Raw genomic sequence first — 24,642 nt, 5'->3', positions numbered from 1 at the left:
AGAAATCCTACATCTGGGACTTTATCCTAGGGGTATATTTGAAAATGAATGAACAATGTGTCATTGTTTGTAGTGGCAAAAACCTGTCGGAGTTGAACTGCCCATGGATAGATAGGGAACTAGTTAAATAAATTATAATTACCCCATACATTAAATACTATGTAGATTTAAAAAGAAAGTTAAAGAATGCTCCACATACTGATATGTTAGAGCTCTATTGTTAGGTCAAAAAAGAAAGGTTCAGGACAGTGTGTATAGTATGCTACATTTTTTGTTAAAAAAAGGGAAAAATAAAAGCATAACTTTGTATTTCTTGTAACTACAGAAAGAAACTAGAAAGATACATGAGACTGTCAAATAGTTATGTAGGGTGGTGAGAACTAGGTGGATGGGGACTGGTACATCCTTTTGTTAGTTTCATTATTTTGAACCATTCAAAAATTAAATGATTTAATTTAAAAAATATTTTTTACCAATTGTGAATAACTAAAAATTGCATTTTTTAAGGTGAATGCTAACTTAAAAAAAGCTTTTTCCTTTATACATATATGTTTATGTATTTATGTTTAGGTACATTTTATGTTCATGTGTGGTAATTAACATCAGAATATATGTTCTTTGAAGTGACCAGTTGATTCCAGATTCTCACAATAATTTGTAAGCTAAATTATTAAAAAATTTGTCCTTTTACAGCCTTTTAAATACAGATTAATCTTTTATAATGTTTTTATAAAACGGCTTTAAAACTTTTTTTCCTGGGGAAATCACTGTATATAAAGTAAGAAATAACAAATATTGAGCATTTCACTTGTAATAATGTCAAGTGTATGTGTTCAAATATTGGTCTTCTCACATAAATCTTTTTAAATCTTCAGCAACATCAGCAAGCATAGACAGAAGTGCCCCTCTAGAAATAGGTCTTCAGCGATCTACCCAAGGTACATTTTGTCACATATTTATATTGAACATTCAAAAACTTACTCCAGAACGATGTACTTACTTACTTTTCTTTTCTTAAAAGTGAAACGAGCTGCAGATGAAGTTTTAGCAGAAGCAAAGAAACCACGCATTGAGGTAATGGGACTTTATTTTAAATGTGAATTGTAGTATTACAAAATTGGGTTTGTATATGAATAAGAATTCTTTCTCATAGTAGTCCTAGGAGCTTTTTTTCTGGAAAAATTGTTGTAGTATAATGAATGTTTGATTAATAGTAGCTTGAGCTATAGTTTGAGATCTCTTACATAAGCTGTGTGTTGGACAAATCACTTTTCTTTTATATACTTATTGACGAAAGTGTTGGGCTAGGTCAGGAGTTGGAAAACTTCTTCTGTAAGGGATCATACAGTAAATATTTTAGGCTTTTTGGGCTGTTTAGTGTCTGTCCAATTATTCCACCCTGCTATTATAGTGTGGAAGCAGGAAGAGGCAATACATAAATGAACTGGCAAGGCTGTATTCTAGTAAAATTTTATTTTTTATTTTTTATTATTTTTAAAGATTTTATTTATTTATTTGACAGAGAGATAGAGAGCACAAGTAGGCAGAGAAGCAAGCAGAGGAAGGGGGAGAAGCAGACTCTCCACTGAGCAGGGAGCCCGACGTGGGGCTCGATCCCGGGACCCTGGGATCATGACCTGAGCCGAAGGCAGACGCTTAACCGACTGAGCCACCCAGGCGCCCCTCCAATAAAATTTTTTTTTTTTAAAGATTTTATTTATTTATTTGAGAGAGTGAGAATGAGAGAGAGTACATGAGAGGGGGGAGGGTCAGAGGGAGAAGCAGGCTCCCCGCCGAGCAGGGAGCCCGATGCGGGACTCGATCCCGGGACTCCAGGATCATGACCTGAGCCGAAGGCAGTCGCTTAACCAACTGAGCCACCCAGGCGCCCCCCTCCAATAAAATTTTATAAAACAGATGGTGAGCCTGCTTTTGGGTTGTAGTTTGCCTGCCCCTGGAATAAGATGGTGTGAGAATTTGCTTCACTCTTAAGAACTGTGAACATGAAGTGCTTATTACAGTTATTTCTTAAAATACTGGTGTATGTTAGGGGGTACGTGGATGGCTCAGTCAGTTGAACATCTGGATGGCTTAGTCAGTTGAACATCCTACTCTTGGTTTCAGCTCAGGTCATGATCTCAGGGTCATGCACTCAGCTGGAGTCTGCTTGAGATTTTCTCCCTCTGCTCCTCCCCCTCCTTGCGTGTGCCCCTTCTTTCTAAAGTAAATCCTTAAAAAAATACTGGTGTATTAGGTTGCATGTTTTTTGTAGTGTTTTATAGCCAGCAAGTGGAATACTAATATTGGTAAATAAGGATAGTTCACATGAAATAGAAGCTGTATAAGAAATGCAGTTACCTTTAGAAAGAAAAATCGTTCAACAGCTAGGGTACTGCAGAAGAAAGTTAAATCTTAGAAATTAGCTATTTATTTAAATTTTTTAACAAGCGTCAGATCAGTTACATATAAAACCCCCTGACAGTGGAAGATTATGTACTAGAGGTACACTTAACATCTGAGAAATGACTGAACTGGTCCATGTATCAATTAATAATATAGAAATAACACTTGTAGTCATCACTAATGTTAATATTACTGGAAACCATAAATCTTTCCCTTTCACACTTGTATAAAAATCAAATAGTTGTACCTTTTGCCTGCTACATAAACAACAAAGCTAAGGATAAAAAGATAAATGTTAAAGGGACAGGGTTGTTGGTAAGAATGTTCTATATAATCATTGACAGAATTTGATGCTAAAACAGTACAATTTTATTTTAATTAATTATAAAACAATTTTAATTAAGCATACTCTGAGACATGGACTTGATGTATTTTAGTTAATGATCATAATGATAATTAGCTCATTGTTTCTCCTCTGTTCGGGTTACTTTTGTATACTTTATGTATATTAACTCATGTAATCCTCAACCACAACCTCCTGAAGTTGGTAGTACTATGCATGTCATCAATGAGCAAACAAACCCCTCAGAGAGAGTAAGTTATTTCTTGATATTCACAGAACCAAGATTGGAGCCCAGACTATCTGGCTTCTAGCCATTCTACTATATATACTGACTACAAATTTTGTAGCAGTAAAACGAAAGTTTTCACCAGCTCTATCTGTATGAAAGAAGGTTGTGACCCACTGTGAACAAAATGAGTGAATTTAGACACACTACTTATTTGGAAAAATCTGAATTTACAGTTTAATTATTTGAAATAAATCGAACATGACAAAAATGCTAATTTGCTAGGATACCATTAACTTGAAACATCAGCAAGAATATCATAATAAAATTCTTTGCAGAGTATTTATAGAGTTAAAATGATTTGCATAAACAACTATGTTACATAAACAGTTTTCAGTTCAGTGTATATGTATATATATTGGGAACCTGCAAGGCACTGTGCTAGGAGAAAAACCTTGAGGGCAGAGATTCTGATCTAATCTGATTAAAATCTAGGCTGCAGTTGTCTTTAAAATCAGTAGTTTCCTAAGGAACTTGAGTAATTTGTGTTATACCTTCATTACAAATGGCTAAAATTTAATGCAGTTTGCTTGAATACTATCTTTGCATTCATGTCAGCAAAATGTTTTAAATGATAGGTTAATATTAGAGCATGAATTGGATGGAGCACAACATTGAATATACTGCTGCTTTTTATACAATATCATATTTTGTTAGCCATAGACACTAACTCTGTTCCTTAGTTTTCTCATTTGTTGAATGTGGGCATTGAACTAGATCAACTTTTGTTTTTAACCGAACACTTTCCAGACTAAATTTTATCTGAAATTCTAACATGCAGGTTAGAGAAAAGCTGAGCTACCAGGGTTGAACTCAGAGAAGTGGCCCATGAGGCACTTTGTAGGAAATGCCTAATGTTCTAAGGAACATGCTTTGAAAACATTCAAGTTTCACTTCTGGTCATTAGAAATCCTGATGGATTCAGGACCTGGGGCAACAGGTGCAAAAAACTGTCTCCAAAATGAAATTTTTTACTGTGGTGAAGGCTTTTCATAAAATTTAGTGATAAATTTTCCTGAAGAGAAGGAATTTATTTGTGGTATAATACCTTTATGAATAAAAATAGGTATGATACATTACGGGAAGAACGTTTAATCATAGAAAAAAGTTGCTGAAGTTCTTTGGTAAGCTTTTAATCAGTACTACTCTTATGTGATCCAACATGTATTTATTATTGTTGTCTTTATGTAACTAGAATTAATCTTAAAATCAAGCTGACTTAAGGCAGCGATGCTTGGCATGTTATAGGCAGGAACTTATGTAAGGAAAAGTTACATGTTCTTTTGTTGTTGTTTTTGCTCTACAAGTTAAATAAAAATGTGCAATATTCACTAACCAGTGATTATTTCCAGGATGAAGAGTGTGTGCGCCTTGATAAAGAGAGATTGGCTGCTCGTTTGGAGGGTCACAAAGAAGGGATTGTACAGACTGAACAGATTAGGTAAGATTTTCTTTAGTAGAAAGTGTTAATTGTATATGGAAAAGGAGATATCAATATGTTACCTACATTTACCTTTACCTCTTGCATTTATTATGTGCTTCTGTGCCCTAAGTTCAAAAGAAGATGTGTGGGCATGTTTTATGGTAGGGGAGATTGAAAGTTAATTAAGCTTTCCGGAAAGCCTTCTTGGTTCTATTACCATATTGATCTTCCCTTTTTTAAAATTATTCCATAACCAAGTCTCTCATTTATTTTGTGATCTCTTGTTGATTTATAGCAGAGGTCAGCAAACTTTTTTTGTGTAGTGACACATAATTAAATACTTTCAGCTTTGAAGGTCACATGGGGGTTTTTTTGGTAACTAATGCTTGTGGTAGGGAAAGCAGTCTATGATTGCTTCATTCATAAAAGAATTGGCATGGCTGGATTTGGCCTGTAATATTTTGTTGATCCCTGATTTTTACTATAATTGGAATCACTTCATAATTTTTCCTTGGCACAATATAATGCTTTGGAAGTTCTATCCAAACTTAAAAATTCAATGCCTAGTTTTAAAAGCTTTATTCAAGATGACTGACATAACAATAAGCTGCACATATTTAATACAAGTTGATAAGTTTTCATATATATATATATACATCTGTGAAACCATCATCATAATCACCATAATGAATGTAATATCACCCGCATAAATTTCTTGTGTACCTTTATGATTCCACACTTCTACCTATCCCCACCTCCTTTCCTCTCTAGGCAACCAATTATCTGCTGTTACTATAAATTAGCTTTTTCTAAAGTTAAGTATAAATGGAATTATGTAATATGTACTTTTTTTGCGGGGATCTGACCTCTTTTACTTAGCGTAATTTTTTGAGATTCATCCATATTGTTGGATGTATCAGTAGTTCATTTTTTTATTGCTGAGTAGTTCATTCTGTTCCATTGTACGGACGTAACACAATTTGTTTTCCTAGGCAACTGTTTATGGACATTTCACTTGTTGCTGTTTTTTGGCTGTTGCAGCTAAAGCTGTGGTCATTTGTGTACAAGTTTTTTATGGACATATGTTTTCATTTCCACTGAGTAAATACCTAGGAGAGGAGTGATTGAATTGTGTAATGTTACAGATCTGCCGTTTTAAGAAATCGTCAAACTGTTCAGAGTGATTGGTACCATTTCACATTTCTACCATCAGTATATAAGAGTTCTAGTTTCTTCACAGCCTTGCCAACACTTAGTGTGATCAGGCTTTTTAATTTTAGCCATGCTAATAGGTATAAGATGGTTTATCTTGCACTTACAACATGATTAATGATATTATGAGCATCTTTTTGCATGCTTATTTGTCATCTTATATCATGTTTGGTGAAGTGTGTTCAGATTTTTGTCCATTTTTTCTTATTGGATTGTTTCCTTATTACGGAGTTTTGAAAGTTTGTTGTATGTCCTGGATAGAAGTCCTTTTCAGACATAGGCTTTGCAGATACTTCTTCCAGTCTGTGACTTGCCTTTACGTTCTCCTAACTACCTTTTGAAGAGCAGTTTAATTTTTATGACATCTCACTTGTCAACCTGTTCTTCTGTGAATTGTTTTGGTGTTATATCTAAGAAATCTTTGCCTGAGCAAAGCGAACAAAGATTGTCTCATATTCTTTTGTAGAAATTTTTTAGTTCTAGGTTTTACATCTAAGTCTATGATCTATTGTCAGTTAATTTTTTGTGTGTGGGTTATACATCATGGATCAAAATTCATTTATTTTTTTATGATCTAGATATTGAAGTTCAGTTTTGTGCATGTGGATAACCCAGTTATTTAGCATTATTGGTTTCCAATGAATTTTCTTTGCACTTGTGTAAAAAATCAGTTGTTCATGTGTAGGTCTGTTTTTGGAACCATTCTGTGCTGTTGATCTATTGGTCTTTTTGCCTGTACCAAACTGTTTTAATGATTGTTTATAAGTTTTGAAATCAGATAGTGTTAGCTTTACAACTTTGTTCTTCTGTTTCAAGGATATTTTTGCTGTTTTAGGTTCTTTGCATTTTCACATGAGTTTTGGAATTAACGTGTTATTTCCTACAAAAAAGCTTACTGGGATTTTGATTGGGATTGCATTGAATCCGTAGACCAGTTTGGGGAGAATTGACATCTTAAAAATATTGAGTCTTCTGATTTATGAACAAGATGTATTTATTTCCCTTTCTTTTACTGGAAAGATATTTAGAGCTTCTGTAATTTAACATTTCTTAATTTTCAGTATATAGGCCTTATATATCTTTTTGTCATATTTCATACTTTTCGATCCTGTTATAAGTGATATTTTAAAAAATATTTCAATTCTTGACTTATTGCTAGTATAGAGATACAGTTGATTTTTGGGTATGGATCTTGTATCCTGCAATCAAGTTAAACTCATTGATAAGTTCTTGTAATTTTTTTTGTAGCTATCATTAGCTTTTCACATAGATAATTATGTTGTCGAGACATAAAATATATCTTTTCTCCCCCCCCCCCCCCTTTTTTTTCTTTCTAAACTGGATGCCTTTTATTTCTTGCCTTACTGCACTGGCTAGACTTACTGATCCTCACTAATCCAATGTTGAAGAAGCAGTGAGATTAGACATTCTTGTTTTGTTCCTCATTTTAGGGGAAGCACTCTTTCACCATTAAGCATGTTAGCTTAGATTTTTTTGTTAGATACCCTTCAACAGGTTGAGGAAATACCTTTTTCCTTGTTTGCTGAGAGTTTATCAGAAAGGAGTGTTGGTTATTGTCACGTTTTTTTCTGATTCTACTGAAATGATCATATAGTTTTTCATTAATATGGTGAATTAAATTAAATTTTTGATGTTTGCACTTCATGGATAATTTCTACTTCATTATTTTATTAGTTATCTTGCTGTATAACAAATTAACCTGAAACATATTGGCTTAAACTACATATATTTATTTTCTCATGGTTTCTGTGGGTCAGGAGTCTTGGGGTGCCTTAGGTAGCTTCTGTGATTTAGGGCCTCTCACAGTGTTGCAGTTAAGCTGTTGGCCAGGACTATGTTCTCATGTTTAGGCTTGATAGGAGAAGGATCTGCTTCTAAAGCTCACTCATATGGTTGCTGGCAGAATTTAGTTCCTGACAGGTTGTTAGACTAATACTTCAGTTCCTCAGGTGTTATCTAGAGGACTCTTGGTTCTTTGGTTCTTGGTTCTTAGAATATTTCACAGTATTACAGCTTGCTTCATTAGAGTGAGCAAGCAAGAGTGCAAGAGAGCTGTCAAGCAAGATAGAGGTTATTTTTTTTTATAGCCAAGTCTTCAGAGTGACACCCTACCCTGTCACTTGTACAGCATTCTATTTGTTAGAAACAAGGTTCAGTCCCTACCCCCACAGGAAGTGGATTACACATGGGTGTGAATGCCAAGAGGTGGATATTGTTTTAGTGGCTGCCTACCACAATCATGATGTATTATTCTTTTTATTTATTGTTGAATTAGATTTTTAAAAATTTGTATAGAATTTTGTACCAATGTTTTTGAGGTCTGTAGTTTTCTTGTAACATCTTTGTCTTGTTTCCTATCAAGATAATTCTGGTCTCAGAATGAGTTGGAAAGTATTTCCTTTTCTTCAGTTGTCTGGAAAAGTTTGTTTACAATTGGTATGTCCTCCTGCATTTGGGAAAATCTATTGATGAAGCCATCTGTACTATAGTTTTATTTATTTTCATATATTTAAGGTAAAGTTTTCAACTGCATATTCACCTTGTTTAATAGTTAGTAGGTCTATTCTGGTTCTCTCTTCTTTGAGTGTTTCTTTGAAAGAATTTGTCCATTTCATCTACATTGTCAAATTTATTTGCGTAATGTTGTTCATAATGTCCTTTTAAGATGTCTAGAATCTGTAGCAATGTCCCCTCGTTCATTCTTTGATATTAGCAATTGGTGTTTTATGTGTTTCCTTATTGCCTGGCCAAAATTGACCAGTTTTATTGATCTTCTCAAAGAACCAGATTGGGATTTTCCTCTTTAGTTTTTTTTTTTTTTCTTCTTTTTTAATTCTTCAGTTTCTGCTCTCATCTTTATGAGATCTGTCTGCTTACTCTGGATTTAATATGCTGTATTTTTTATGGTTTTTTAGAGGGAAATCAATAACCTCAGCTTCCACTCTAAGTACTGCTTTAATGGCATCTCATATTGGTATGTTGTGTTTTCATTTTCATTCAGTTCAAAATTACTGTCTTAATTTCCCTTTTGATTTCTTTTACTCATGGATTGTTTGCAAGGGAGTTATTTGGTTTCCAAATATTTGGGATTTTCTGGAGATCTTTGTTATTAATTTCCAATCTATTCCAAAGTATGGTTATATTTTATATGATTTTGAATCCTTTGGTAAGTATTAAAACTTTGTTTTTGGCCCCAAATAATGTCTGTTCTGTCGGCACTTGAATTTGTATTCTGCTGTTTTTTGGAGTGTCTTACTATGGTCAGTATGGTTGATAGTGTCAGTAGAGTCTTCTATATCCTCACTTGTTTTTTGTGTTGTATTATTAATTATTGAGATGGAATTATTGAAGTCTCTGGCTGTGGATTTGTCTTTTTCTTTGCATTTCTATCAGATTTTGTTTTCTGTCTACTTTGAAGCCCTGTTACTAGGTGTAAATGTTTAGGGTTATGTTGTCTTGATGAATGAATCTTTTTATCATTATGGGGTGACCCTTATCTCTGGCAATATTCCTTATTAAAAAAATCTACTTTTTCTTATATTTACCTACACACTCCTCCTGCTTTCTTTTGGCTTATATTAGCATAGTATATCTTTTTACCTTTTACTTTTTAAGAAACATTATGGTAAAAAACACATAACAAAATTTATCATTGTAATATTTTCAAGTGTGTAGTTCATTGTCCTAAGGACTTTCATATTGTGCAACCATGTCCAGAACTCTTTTCATCTGAAAATTGGATTCCTTTTACTTTTAACTTGTGTGTCTTTATAGTTTAAGTACTTTTCTTGTGTGTGTAGATCTTTTATACTTAATGTGATTATTGATATGGTTAGTTTTAGTCCATTTTGCTTATTGTTTTTTATTTGTCTCTTTGTCCTGTTTTGGGACTTCTTATTTGGAATAAACGAATATTGGTTGTAATTCTCTTTTTTCTTGTTGTTGTTGGCTTATTACTTATAACTGTTTTGTTATTAGTGTTTGCTTTGGGGCTTTTACTATGCATGGTTTATAGCATCACAGTCTACCTGCAAGTGTTATACTCACTACTTCATGTATAGTATGGGAGCCTTAAAATGGTTTTCTTATGCATGTGTTGTAAGCACCAGTATGCATTGTTCTTTTTTAAAGTGTTACCTTTTAAAGAGCTTTAAATAATAAGAAAAAAATCTCATGTATTTACAGATACCCATTTCCATTGTTCATTTCTTTGTTCAGATCTGTTTACCAATTTTTTTCCTTCTTCCTGAAAGATTTCTTTTAACATTTCTTTTTGGGCAAACCTGCTGATGATTAATTCTTTCAACTTTTGTATTACTGAAAAGCCTTTATTTTTTTTAGGAATTTTTACTGGATATTAAATTTTAAGTTTTTTTTTTTTTTTTTAGATTTTATTTATTTGAGAGAAAGAGAGAGGAAGCAAGCACAATCAGGGGGAAGGGCAGAGAGAGCTGGAGAAGCAGAGTCCCTGCTGAGCAAGGAGCCCAACTCAGGGCTCAATCCCAGGACCTTGGGTTCATGTTTTGAGCTGAAGGCAGATGCTTAACCAACTGAGCCACCCAGGTGCCTTTTAAGTTACATCTTTTTAAGTACAGGTCTTCCTTGACCTAAGATGAATTACATCCTGATAAACCCATCCTAAGTTGAAAATACTGTAAGCCGAAAATGCATTTAATATACCTAATATACCAAACATCATAACTTAGCCTAGGCTACTTTAAATATGCTTAGAACACTTTCATTAGCCTACAATTGGGCTAACACAAAGCCTATTTTATAATAAAGTGTTGAACATCTCATGTAATTTATTGAATGCTTTACTGAAGGTGTAAAATAGAATGGTTGTATGGGTATAGAATGATTTTAAATGTATCAGTTATTTATCCTGGTGATTGCATGGGTGACTGAGAACTGTGGCTTTCTGCCACTGCCAGGCATCCTGAGGGAGCATCGTACCACATACCACTAACCTGAGAAAAGATCATAGTTTGAAGTATTGTTTCTACGGAATGCATATCACTTTCATACCATTGTAAAGTTGAAAAATTGTAAGTCAAACCATTGTTAAGTCAGGACCATCTGTACTTTAAATGTTACACCACTGCCTTCTCGATTGCATTGTTGCTGATGAGAAGTCTGCTGTCATCCTTTATTTTCTTAAATTGTTAAATTTTTTAATGAAATGTGTCCTTTTTTTCCCTCTGGGTACTTTAAAAGTTTTCTCTATTACAGGTTTTGAACTGTTTAATTATCACATAACTTGGCCTTTTCTTCATGGTTCTTGTGCTTGAAGTCCATTGAGCTTTTGGAGGGAATTTTTGTGTTCATAATTTTTATTGAGTTTAGGAAATTTTTGGCCTTGTTTCTTAAAATATTTGGGTTTTTTTTTTTTCTGTTCACTTGACAGTTTCTATAGTTGTGTCATTCACTAATCTTTTCTTCCATAATTATATTTGTGATGTATTTGTAGTCTCCAACATTATATTTTTTTTTATCTCTGCAGGTTGGTTAAATATATAGTCCATGTCTCATTTAATTTGTTGAATATATGAAATAGAGTTATAAAAATACTTATTTTAATGTCTTTGCTAATCCTGCATCTGTGTCAATTTATAATTGGTTTTGATTTAGATTTCTCCTCATTCTGGCTTGTATTTTCCTGCTTCTCTACATGCCTTGTGATCTTTGGATACTAGACATTTTGCATTTTACCATATTGAGTGCTAGGTATTTTTGTATTTTTCTAAATTTTCTTTTGGGATATAGTTAAATCACTTGGAAACAGTTTGTTCCTTTTATGTCTTGATTTAAGATTTGTTATTTGGGCAGTGTTCAGTTAGGATAATTATTCCCCACCATTGCCTACACAAAACCATTCTGAGTACTCTACCTAATGCCCAGTGGATGTGAGGTTTTCAGTTTGGCTGGTGGGAACAGGAACTGTTCTTCACCCTCTCGGTGCTCTGGGCATTATCTCCTCTAATTTTGTTGGATGGTTTCTATACCTGACTTTTGTTTTCTCATAGTCCTGTGCTAATCAGTATTCTCCTGGAATACTTGATGGGCATCTTCATTGCAGCTCTTTCTTCTCAGGTACTTAGGCCTATGAATTCCAGCCACCTTGGTTTTGCTGGACTCTAGCACCATTTCTCAAATCAGGTAATCCACTCAGTTTTGCCTGGATTTCCTCCCTATGCCATTTTGAAAACTTACAAGGTGGTTTCAAACTGCAGCATTCATAGGGCTCTGTTTATCTGGTTTTCATTTGTCAGAGATCATGGTCTCTCATTGCTTGATACCAGGTATTTAGTAAGCTACTGTTTTATGTATTTTCACTGGTTGTTTGGAAGCAGGAGGGATAATCCAGTCCTTGCTACTTCATTTTAGCTGGAAGTAAAACTCCAATGATTGAAAGTCCAATTCACATTTGATTATGATTTAGAAAAGTATTTGAGTTTAAGTTATGCTGGTTTGCTTTAGATCTTAAGGTAAAATTGCACAGCATTATATAAAATGAATCAAATACTAGATGCATACTGAGCATCTGCTATAAAGTATCTTCATACCTTATATAAATAAACTAGTATACTATATAATACTACCATATTTAAACCTGCAGGAATTCCTGTCCTTTTTCCAGATGTTGTTTAAACATATTTCAAGATTGTCACCTTGTGATTAGAGTAATAATTTTGTCAACTGTTAAGGTACCCAAACCCTTTTTATTTTTATTTTTTAAAATATTTTATTTATTTGAGAGAGAGAGCATGAGCAGGGAGAGAGGGAGAGGGAGAAGCAGACTCCTTGCTGAGCAGAGAGCCAGATGTGGGGCTCAATCCCAGGACCATGACCTGAGCCGAAGGCAGATACTTAACTGACTGAGCCGCCCAGGCACCCCTACCCAAACCCTTTTTAACTCTTTTTCTCATTTTGTGAAAAACGACACTAAATTTGTGTTAAGTCTTTTTTTAATAGTTCTCAAAGTATAGCCCCTGTTTGCTATTTTGCCTGTTACTTGAAAATCAGGTAAAAAAAAAGAAAACTGCAAAATATGCTTTAATCTTTCAGATAGTAAAAGGAATATATGTTGATATGGCATATAAAAGCCTTCATCACCTATAAAATGGGTATGTTATATACATTATGAAGGTTTGAAACCTTGAAATAAATTTCAAGGAAAAGCTAAGCTTTGAATTCTTTACAGAATGAATTTTTGACACACAACCCCCCCCAAGGTGGGGTGTGTTTTTGTGTGTTGTATGTACAATTTGTGTGGCTAGAGAGGCATTGGCAAATAAAAGTCTGAGAAAATGTTAAGGAAAGCAGCTATATTAATGGGTTCTTCCTTTTGTGGGGGCTAGAGGGAAGATAAACACAAGTGCAGGGATTTTTGTTGCATTGACCCTTCTAAGAAGTTACTGATTTGCTCATAGAGTAATAATGCTATGTGGACTCTTGATCTTACATGATTATTAAATACCAAGTATGTAAGTTTTAGATAAGAAAATCTTAATTATTGCCACTTTTAAGGTTATTTTTTTACCAAAACCTATAAATGTAACAAAATATATTTATGATGTGCTCAAGAGATCTTTGCAATGAAAATTTAAAAAACGGAAATTGCTTTCAGGTCTTTGTCTGAAGCTATGTCAGTGGAAAAAATTGCTGCAATCAAAGCCAAAATTATGGCTAAGAAAAGATCTACTATCAAGACTGACTTAGATGATGACATAACTGCCCTTAAACAGAGAAGTTTTGTGGATGCTGAGGTAGATGTGACACGAGATATTGTCAGTAGAGAGAGAGTGTGGAGGACACGAACAACTATCTTACAGAGCACAGGAAAGGTAAAGTATTTCACTCATTCATTAGAGTGAGTATGTGTATCTAATCTGTGATTGGTTATAGAACTGGCTAAAATTTGCTATTAGGATCAATTTTCAAGTTTTATCTCTGAAAGATCAGTAATAATGTAGATTTCTAAGTGGCCATATTTACCGTTTAGTGGTTGGTCACCGAAGAAGCTGATGTAAATGTCTGAATCACAGTGCAAGCCCCTTGATTTGCACCTCATTTGTAAATCCAGTGAATAGCCCAGTTTTCTTGTTGATCAGATTTTTGCTTTAACTTAATGAGGAAGGGATGGTGATGGCCAGCTGTGTGGTCATTAATATCGTTATTAATTTTTTTCCCACAAAGTAGACACTTAAGAAAATCAGCATTCATTTATTTGTGTATTTTATACATTATATCCTGTTGTGTGAATGTAGCAGTATTTATTTATTCTTTATTAATGGCGTTAGGTGGTTTATTTGTTTTGTAGCTATAGGATTGTGGAATTTTTTTCTCTCCCTTTTCCTCATTTCCTCCCTTTCTGTCTCCTTCCCTCTCTATTCACAATTACAAGTAATGCATTAAAAAACATCCTTGTACATGTACTTCTGTGCATTTATGTCTATACAAAATTTAATTCCTAGAAGCAAATTTCTGGTTAAAAGAGATGTGTACTTTAAATTTTGAAAGATAAAAATTTGAAAGATAGTGGATGTTTAAGTATCTTAATGCATCTCCAAAAAGATTGCTTTGGTTCTGTTTCATTTACATATTTTCATTTGTCTTTCCCTCACCTCCCAATTTTCTCTTAAATGTTAATTCTCCACTGATGTGCAGTTGTTAATATGTTATGGTAAGAGAGTGTGTGGAAGTATGTGAGGTTACCAATGAAAGTGAACTTTAACTTTGGTCAAGGCAGACTGGTTTTATTTGCAGATTCTGGATTCTGGTCTTAAATTTATTGTGCCATATTAGTAGGAATCGGGTTACTCGAAAAGAGTACATGAAGGAAAGAATTTTCGTCCTTTTGTACTTTGTCATATTTTACAAAGTACTTGAGGTCAAGATTAGGAATCATTCCCCAGAGCTTAGAATTATAGAGAAATCTGAGAATATAAATAAACTTCAGTTTTTGAATTTACAGTAAAATGATCTGTTGATACTCATTTTCACTGCATAATATGGCTGATAGTTGAATATTGCAACTGCTAATGTTCTACCAATGTTCATTATAATAGCCAAAAATTTTGAATCTTATAGTAAAGGAATAAAACATACGTGCTATGCTCCATCTTATTTTAGACCAAACATTAAATTTTCAAAAAACTGAGATGAACAGTTTTCTTTGAGCTCTAGGTGGCAGGGTTTTACCATTATTCCAAAACTTAGTGCTCTCATTTAAGTTAGTGTTGCCATCACAGGGTAATTTAAGAAATAAATTATAGTTTAAGAATTGTTTGGTAGCTAGGTTTATTTCTGTGATCATCAACATTTTTAAAAAACCAGAAACAACTGTTTTGACTGATAGTCTTTCTGTATATGGTTTTCATTTTCTGAACACTAAAAAACCTTTTAGGTACTCAGTCCTAATAGACCCTATGATTTTATTATTATTATTATTTTTTATTGTTATGTTAATCCCCATACATTACATCATTAGTTTTTGATGTAGTGTTCCATGATTCATTGTTTGTGCATAACACCCAGTGCTCCATGCAGAACATGCCCTCCTCAATACCCATCACCAGGCTAACCCATCCCCCCACCCCCCCTCCCCTCTAGAACCCTCAGTTTGTTTTTCAGAGTCCATCATCTCTCATGGTTCGTCTACCCCTCCGATTTCCCGCCCTTCATTCTTCCCCTCCTGCTATCTTCTTCTTCTTTTTTTTTTTTTTCTTAACATATATTGCATTATTTGTTTCATAGACCCTATGATTTTAGATAGATCTTCATTATTACCAGGGATTAGGGCCTTCTTACCTTCTAAATTTCTGGAATAAAAGGTTCATGAGAAAAATAAGTATGTTCCTTTACAGTTATATTATTATTGCAAGCAACCCACATAAAGCAACCTGATTTTATAATGCCATTAAGAATATACTTTTAAACTTAAATAAGTTGTTGTTCCTTGTTGAAAAGTTGTTTAAAAGAGATCATTAAAAGGAAGATAATAATCCCCTGTAATTCTTCCACACAAAAATTGCTGATAACATGGATTCTTCTAGATTTAGAGTCTCACACACCGTACTTTATTATTTTTAAAGTATGAAATTTGATTTTCATGTATTTTCAGTGATTTTCGATTAAGACTTTGTTTGCATTTGTCACTGTGTTGACTTTTGTACTGCTGGTGCAGAAGCAGTGGTTGGTTAACTCCTGGCATCTTGGCATGAATCAAGTTTTTAAAAATACTTCCCAATTTAAAAATCTTTTAAAAGTGTACAGTAACTCCTAACAAACAGTATTTTAAAATTTTCAACATCTCATATAAATTACAGCAATCTGAGATTAGTACTGGAGTTTATTATACTTAGAAGAAGTATAGTAATTGATTTCGTTATGAATGGAGAAGCCTCTTGTGTCAACAAATCTCATTTTTATTTCAGTAACTTGTTTCCTAGCTACATATTTGAATAGATGCAGAATATGAATATATTTATAGCCAATTAAACAGTTTAAGTAAAATAAAAATAAATGAATAACAATATGTTTATAATAATTTGGTTTGGGGATCAATTTTTAGTAGTACTTTAATTTTTATTTGTGTGTATAGTAAAGAACACCTCAGTGATGTAGTAGGGAAGAACTAATAGGAAAAAAAAAGTCTGAAATTGTTTATTAAACAAACTTACTGCCTTGAATACTTAATTTTAAGTGGGCTAATTAAGATCCATTTATATTTTAGAATTTTTCCAAAAATATTTTTGCAATTCTTCAGTCTGTAAAAGCTAGAGAAGAAGGGCGTGCACCTGAACAGCGACCAGCCCCAAATGCAGCACCTGTGGTAAGAATGTGTTACTGCTTATATATTAATTTTAATGAAAATGACTCTTCTCAGTATTGTAATTTTGAAAACATCTCATCTTGAAGTTTTTAAATCAGTAGCTTTTTAAACCTTTTGCTGCTTCAATATTCTTGAAATATGTGAAAATCTTCCCCACCATTAACACTTACACCGTGAGATCTCACCTCACACAAGTTAGATTGGCTGTTATCAAAAAGACAGGAAGTAAGTGTTTTCAAAGATGTGGAGCAAAAGGAACCCTTGTGCACTCTTGGTGGGAATGTAAATTGGTGTAGCCACTAGGGAAAACAGCATGGAAGTTCCTCAAAAAAATTAAAAATAGAACTGCTGTATGTACCAGCAATTCTGCTTCTGGGTATTTATTTGAAGAAAATGAAAACACTAACTTGAAAAGATATATGCATCTTCATGTTCATTACAGCATTATTTACAATAGCCACGATATGGAAACAAGTGTCCCATTGATGGATGAACGGATAAAGAAATTGTGTTATATACACACAATTGAATATTATTCAGCCATAAAATATAATGTAATTTTGACTTTTGTGACTACATGGATGGACCTTGAGGGCATTATGCTAAGTGAGATAAGTTAGAGAAAGACAAATACTTTGTGCTCTTTCTTTTATGTGGACTCTAAAAACAAAGCAAGCTTTATACAGAGATATAGATAGAGATATAGATGTGGTAGTTGCTAGAGGTGGAGGGTGGGTGAGGAGTGTGAGAAATAGGAAAAGGGGGTCAAAAGATAAACCAACAACAACAGTAACAATTTAAAAAACCCCAAGCAACCAAAACAGAAAAATAAAGTTACTTAAGCAATAATTCTTAGAGACACACTTGGGTTAGAATCTGAAAGGGGCAAATTAGGAAAACCCTCTGAGAAGTTGTGTAAAGTAAGTAACAGACCTATTCATTGTTGCTTGGGAGAATCCTTACCATTGTTAGAGATAAAAATCCCTATTACTGTCTGTTTTGGGGCTTTTTCTGAAATCATTGGTTATGTGTGACTTCCTGGTGGATATGTTGTGTTTCTCCTGATCACAGATTATTTGGTTCTTTCATGGTACCTTAGTTTTAGCCATTTGGAGAGTTGACTGCCTCACTCATTGAGTTGCTACTTAGGACCCCTCCAAAGTAAATTTCATGTATGGCGTATAGGTTATATTTAAATTTAAACTCAAACATGTCCTCCAGTTTTGTTGAAAATCCTTCCAGCTAGTTTCATATAAATCAACAAAGGAAATAAACGTAGATAAAATTGTTTTTATGTTATATAGGGTTTTTTTTGAAAGTACATTAAAATTTGAAAGCGCACCAACACAGTCTTCGCTTGTTCATAAAATCATTGGTATTTAATTCTTAAGAGGTTAGTAGACTTTTATTGGTATTTAGGTTGATACTTTGAGTTGACTTTCCAGTAAGTACTTAAGTGCCTACTCTTGTCAGGCAGTGTGCTGACAAAAATACAAGAGATACCTGCCCTCTTTGAGCTTAAAGTCTAGTAGAACTTAGAGATGAGTAAAAAAAAGTAGTGAGACAAATGTTGTGATGGTAAAACACAGGGTGCTTATAATTACGAATTGGTTGATTTGAATAGCAGTTGGTAGGAAACATGTCAGATCTTAAAACAGTTAAACCATTATCCTTGTGATTGAGTTTTTTCCTGTATTTCTATAATCATTAAGATACATAAAAATTTTAATTTTGGCCTTTAGCTATAGTGTATACCTAGGGAGCATCTTGAATTAATTATCTTTCTATCTTTTGTCTGGATTAATATGTAGGGTAGCATCCTGTTGTAACAAAATGAAGAGTACTTTAGTCTTTCTGAATACCATGAATTTCCCAAGCAGTTTTGGGAATGTTCTTTAAATATGCTTTTTTAGATTATTATAGACTGAATTTTATTTTTTTAAGAATTTTTTTAAAGATTTTATTTATTTATTTGACAAAGAGAGAGAGCACAAGCCAGGGGGAGTGGGAGAGGGAGAATCAGGGTGCCCAACGTGGGGCTTGATCCCAGGACCCTGGGATCATGATCTGAGCCGAAGGCAGATGCTTAACCAGCTGAGCCACCCAGGTGCCCCAAACTGAATTTTAGATAAAGTGTTTGTGAATTAAGTTTACAACATTAGATTGACAACTTACTCTAAGTATCTTAACAAGTAACACCTTTATAATTTAGTTTCAGTCTTATCTCGTGCATTTATAATGGGTTTATTTCATAGTTCTCATTTATTTAAATATTAATAACAATTTGGAGAATAATTCTGTTAAAAGGCTCTAAAATGTCAGTTCAGTAAGCTTTGAATTAAGGTTTTTTCTTAAAAACAATTCATAATTGGGGCGTTTATTATTTCATGAAGAAATTTAAGTACTTAGAATGAAATTATTAAGCACACCTATTTTATTTCTCCAGTTTGTAAGAGTTTTGCATTTTGCCTTGATACAAGTTTATTTGGAGTCCTTTGCCCTGTCCCTGATAGCAATGGTAATTTTCTACCAGTAAACAATATCTTGAAAATAAGCATCAAATGATTCCCCACTTTTGTCTTATTGGCCATTGTAAGAAAAAAAAGCATAGAAAATAATACACTTATTGTGATTTTTATTCTGAGTTTTAAGTAACAATTTAAAATGGTAATATGTAACTCATAATTAATTTTTCTGCAGGATCCCACATTGCGTACCAAACAGCCTATCCCAGCTGCTTACAACAGATATGACCAGGAAAGATTCAAAGGAAAAGAAGGCAAGTTACTTCATTTTTATATTCCCCTTACTGTGGTGGTGCTGAATGTGAGATGTGTGTGATGTTTACGAGCAGGTGTTGGCAGACATCTGCAGGCCAAGTCTGGCCCAGCACATATTATAAATAAACTTTTGCTAGAACACAGTGGCATTCATTTATGTATTATCTGTGGTTCCTTGGTGCTGTGACAGTAGTGTTGAGTTGTGACAGAGATTGTGTGGCCTGCAGAGCCTTAAAATACTATCTGGTCTTCTCCAAAATAAATTTGCCAACCCCTGGGGCTCCTAGGTGGCTCAGTCAGTTAAGTATCTGACTCTTGATTTCAGCTCAAGGCATGATCGTGAGATTGAGCCCTGCGTTGGGCTCCGCAATGGGTGTGGACCCTGCTTGGGATTCTCTCTCTCCCCCTCCCCTCTACCTCTCATCCCCCAATGACGGGTTGCGTTCTCTTTCTCTCTCTCTCAAAAAAAAAATTGCCAACCCCTGGTTAACGGCGTGAATTCTGGATCCAGATTTCCTGTACCACAGTTACTTTTTGCGTGAATTTTGATAAATTAACTGCATTCTGTTTTAATTTCCTCTTGTGTTTCGTTGCAATACTAATTATAGTAGTAGTATCTATCTTTTAGTTTCATTGTGCGGATGAAACTAGTTAATAATGTATCTAGAATAGTGACTGGTATATAATAAGCTATCTATAAGTATTTCCTGTTATTAACATTCTGCTTCTCAAAAGTTCAGACTGGAGATTCTATATATCAAATCATGTTTCTGAAATTATAAAGGTATACATTGAGAACTTGGGAAGCATAGATTTTAGTAACTATGTGAGGGCTTATTTGGGGGTAGCTTACATGATATACTGGCTAATGCAGTAGTGAACCGTTTCCATGTTATTGTGGTGGTTAGTGAAGTGCACTAACATCATTGTAATTTCTCTTGGGATCTTCATTTATCTTGATTTGTGGAAAAAGATGAGGTAGAAGCAACTGAAAGTTTAACTTTTATGATTTTTTTCCTGCATAATCTGAAATCTCCACTTCAGTTTACAACATTAGATTGATAACTTATTCTAATTTCTACATGCTGTAGAAATACAGTGGTTCATTCTTTTATTCATTGCAGTGTTTTTCTTGTGGAATGCATTATGTAAAGTAGGGTTTGGCAGATTACAGCTCACAGACCAAATCCGATCCTCTGTGGGCCAAATCAGACCATGCCCATTTGTTTATATATTTTGTTTATCTTGCTTTTGCACTGTACCTGCAAAATCAGTAGTTGTGATAGAGACATATGGCTTGCAATGTGTAAAATATTTAATGTATTTGTATTAATGTAATATGCCTTTACAGAAAGGCATATTGAGACTCTGTCCTGGAACCTTTGTCACTATATACAGCATTGCTTTTCTACAGGTTATGTAATATATGCCTACACAACTTATTATAATTTAATGCCTTCTCATGGTAGTAGAAGCTTTTAGTGCTAATGTAATTGAGTATTGGAAGTAAATAATTTGGAGGTTATAAAGTCTTTTATTCAGTCTATTTTTGATATTCCCAAAATATCAAAACTTTTGAACACAATTGTAGAAATTAGTCTTAAGCAACTTCTTCTATAGAAAGGCCTCTCTGGCATGTATTGAATATATTTTTGGGACTAGTATCCCTTTTAAAGTTTTTATCTTCATAGGTATGTAATTTAATTTTCTATGTATAGTACATTTGCTGCTTTGTTATACTATTAACTGTCAGATTATAACACAGATTATTACTTTAGGTTTGTTATTGATCACGAAATACATAAAATCTAACAGCAAACCCCCTTTCTTTGTAGAAACGGAAGGCTTCAAAATCGACACTATGGGCACCTACCATGGTATGACACTGAAATCTGTAACGGTAAGTCACTTTGACTGCAGAGGTTCTTTTGTTCCAGGCATTTAATGTGCGTAGCAGATGTTGAAGAAAATCTTTGTTCTCCATTATTTTCTATTTCAAACATTTATCTTTAATGACTAATTGTGCCGATAGATCTGTACGTTGATTATTTGATTTGTGGATATCCTTTTTTTGGTTTAATTGAGTTGAGCTGTTTTGATTAACTTGCGAGAAGGATGGATGCTACCTGGTTAGAGTATTTAATGCCAGTGAGGAGTTACAAGGTCCAATTTGGGAGAATTATTTTCCATACTATCTTACGTTCTTTAAAATGTAATGCCTTATGCTCTTTAAAAAAAACAGGTTGTAATGGTTGATGTAATATTTACAAAGTGCATACTTGCCAGAACCAAGTACTTGGATGTCCACAATTATAAGCCTTTGGCTCACTTTTGGCAGACTTTCTTTTATATAAATTTCTGGATGTTCTGATTAGGCCATATTTAACACTTAATTTTTATTTAGTCAGTGATAGGACTTGGTAATGTAGAGCAGGAATTCTGTTAACCTTATTTTGAGTATTTATATTACAGATTATTATTATACTTTAAAATACTATGTGGATGTATTAGAGTACCTGTATATTTTAAAGCTAATACCAAACTTACTTTCTTTGTTTACGAATCATCAGATCTTTGAGGACTCAATATGACATGGAATCATCATATATTTGCTGTGATTTTTCAGAATTAAGATATATCTTGACATGCTCTTCCAGAGCAGATAGCAAATAAATGTGGAGAATCTAATATTAAAAGTTGACCTTTTTTTTTTTTTCCTGGACTTCAAATTGGAATTGAGTATTAGATATTTTGCTAATACACTTGTTTTTAAGCTGTCATCAGATTTGTTTTTGTATGATTGAAATTGTATATGAGCTCATTAATTCATTTAACAAGTACTTATTGAGCACTTGTGTCAGACCCTGTTCTAGTTGCTGGGACTATAGCTATAAATAAGATAGATAAGGCTTCTGTAGAGGGAGTAGTCAGAGAGGCCTCTCAGCAGGTGACTGTTGAGCACAGACCTTACAGAAAAGCATTCTATGGAAGACATTCAAGGGTCAAGATTGAGGCCCAGTAGAGTAATAGCATGAAGGCCGGTATCCACAGCGTAGTGAATGAGGGGAAGGAGGTAAAAGATTAGATAATACTCATCTTATGAGATCTGCCTAATACTTCCTGACTTCAAAATGTAGCTAATGACTGTAGGATTAAATTTTTAAAAGATTCATTTATTGACATTTTCTTGGGAATAGAACTTGCCCACTGGCCATTCCCTAAGTGAATTATCGTGAAACTATAGTTGTTATCCTTAGGTAACCATCAGGGGGAGTTTTTTGTGGTTGTGGTCATTGTTGTTTTAACTTTTGTCTCATCTGAAATGCCGTGAAATTGGTTTCATTACTGAGCTTCTGTGCAAATAGTAAAATTAGTGATAGTTTTTATAGTGATGCTTTTTACAGAACAGTTTTTCTAAAATCCAAGGACAGCTTCTTAATTAAACAGAGTGATAGGACTCTGCTTCCTCATTAGACTTTGCTTCTAAATATACTTACAAGAGAGACAAATTTAAACAAATTTATCGTGTTTGTTTTTACAGAAATAATCACATAGAGACATTGTGTGGGAATGCTCAAATTGTTGGTACTTTCTGTATTTTAATACCCCGTTTGAGTCTCTGTACTGTTTGTGACCTGATTCATTTTAGCAGTTGTTAGAGAATACATGCAGAGGTTTGAACTTGAAAGCTTTGAAGTTGCTCTGATAATTGTTTCTTTTTACTTGAATCTCAGGCTTATGCTTCCAGTGTAATGTTTTTCCTTGTCTCTTTTCTTTTGGAATTATTACCTATTTATGAGCTTGTGAGTTTCACCAACTTTGTCTTATTCTCCAGTGAAGATTTCTCTTGTGATATCCACCCAGACACACAAAAGCAGTTAAACGTATGTTAAAAGCTTTGTTGCCCAGATGTGACTTCCTTTCTAGTTTGCATATGAGCTCATTTTAGGTACCACTGCTTTCCAGGGTTTTGACATGTTTAGTTGATCTACATAGTTACTAAAATTAGTACCAGTCTATATTAGGATTGGTCTATATATCTTTTAAGTTCAAGACACCAGAGTCTTAACTTAATCTTATATTTAACAGGACTCTGGTTAGATATAAGATTAAGTTAATCAAGTTGTGCAGATGGCTAGAAATTTTTATGTAATTGATTTTTTGTCTTCATTTGTTATAGAAAAAGGAGTATGTGTTTTGACAGTATTTCATAAGAATCTTAAGTTATTGGAATTTATAAAAAATTAAGGCTCTGATATTTGTTTTTGAAGATAATTTATAGAAATTCAATATATGAATAGAATCCCAGGTATATTTAAAGTTACTTGTTTGTATAGTTAAGTCTGGTTACCTTTTGACTTAGGCCAAGAAATACAATGGCATAAGACATGGATGTTGGAGTTGCTAAGGGGCTTTTTGGAGTTGGTAGACTTTCCCCAAAATGTGTTAATTGGGTTGTATAATGTTTAAGAAACACTAGATTAAACAGATTTTGTGGTATAGGAATTTCATCATTTTTAATATATAAATATCTAAATTGGAAGACAAGAGTATGCGCATTTTCCCAGGCTTGTTTGCCCCTTTTCTCCCTCCTTTTGAGAACACTGGAAAGAACTAGAATTGTGTAGAATTAGTTTAAGTGAAACTATCTTAGTAGTTCTGGGTTGGGACTAGAAACCATTTAGTATAGGGAACACCAGAATGTATTTGTATGGATCCCTTTTGTGAAAGGAGCCATCTTAGACGAACAAAGTGCCACTTAACAGTGCTTTTCATTATGTAGAAAAGAAAAGGAGATGATGAAGACTTTTCTATGTTGGCAAAGAACTTACCTGTGGTTCCACTGAAGAAGGAATAAAAAGATAGATCACAGTTCACTCTTGTTATTTGTGAGGATTTGATAATTGAATTGAGAACTACTTCATTTAACCTCCCGATCTAGCTTATTAATGTTCAGGTAGGAAGGTCACATAATCTAGCCCCTGTTTATTCTTTTCTTAGTTCTTACTGAATATCACTGACTCTCAGTTACCTTGCTGTCTTCATTTTTGAGGAAACATTTTATACTCTGAAATTGTGCAGATCAAAAGCTTTTCCTTTAAGATTGTTCTTTGAGTTGACTCCAACAGAATTGTAGTTTTTAATAATAAGCCTTTTTTTTGGGGAACCATTTTCCTAATAGTAAGTACAGTTGGATGGATATTCAGTATCTACATTAGAGGTGTAATCACCATCAACTTTCACTATTTAGTAAAATCCAGAATCTCAGTCTCTTAATTCATATAAAGTTATATTCTTAAGCAGGAACACATTTATTAGTATCCTTCCAGCTCCCCT

At 33.7% G+C, this 24,642-nt stretch overlaps 1 protein-coding gene across 4 annotated transcripts in view; it reads left to right on the top strand.

The window, feature by feature from the left end:
• Positions 1-24,642, top strand: part of CDC73 (cell division cycle 73) — a 239,475-nt gene that overhangs the window by 9,602 nt on the left and 205,231 nt on the right. For all 4 annotated transcript variants that reach the window (XR_014146573.1, XM_081825154.1, XM_081825155.1 and 1 more), the window contains exons 4-10: positions 876-938; positions 1,022-1,074; positions 4,385-4,473; positions 13,319-13,535; positions 16,427-16,525; positions 19,226-19,304; positions 21,141-21,205. Coding sequence is in view for 3 of the 4 variants with exons in the window: in XM_081825154.1 (XP_081681280.1) it covers positions 876-938; positions 1,022-1,074; positions 4,385-4,473; positions 13,319-13,535; positions 16,427-16,525; positions 19,226-19,304; positions 21,141-21,205 (665 nt within the window). In the remaining variant the exon portion in view is untranslated. The remainder of the gene's footprint in view (positions 1-875; positions 939-1,021; positions 1,075-4,384; positions 4,474-13,318; positions 13,536-16,426; positions 16,526-19,225; positions 19,305-21,140; positions 21,206-24,642) is intronic.

Source organism: Leptonychotes weddellii, chromosome 6, assembly GCF_054177405.1.
Source record: "Leptonychotes weddellii isolate Sample4059 chromosome 6, ASM5417740v2, whole genome shotgun sequence".
NCBI classification, from domain to species: Eukaryota; Metazoa; Chordata; class Mammalia; order Carnivora; family Phocidae; genus Leptonychotes; species Leptonychotes weddellii.
This window is presented reverse-complemented; position numbering and strand designations above follow the sequence as displayed.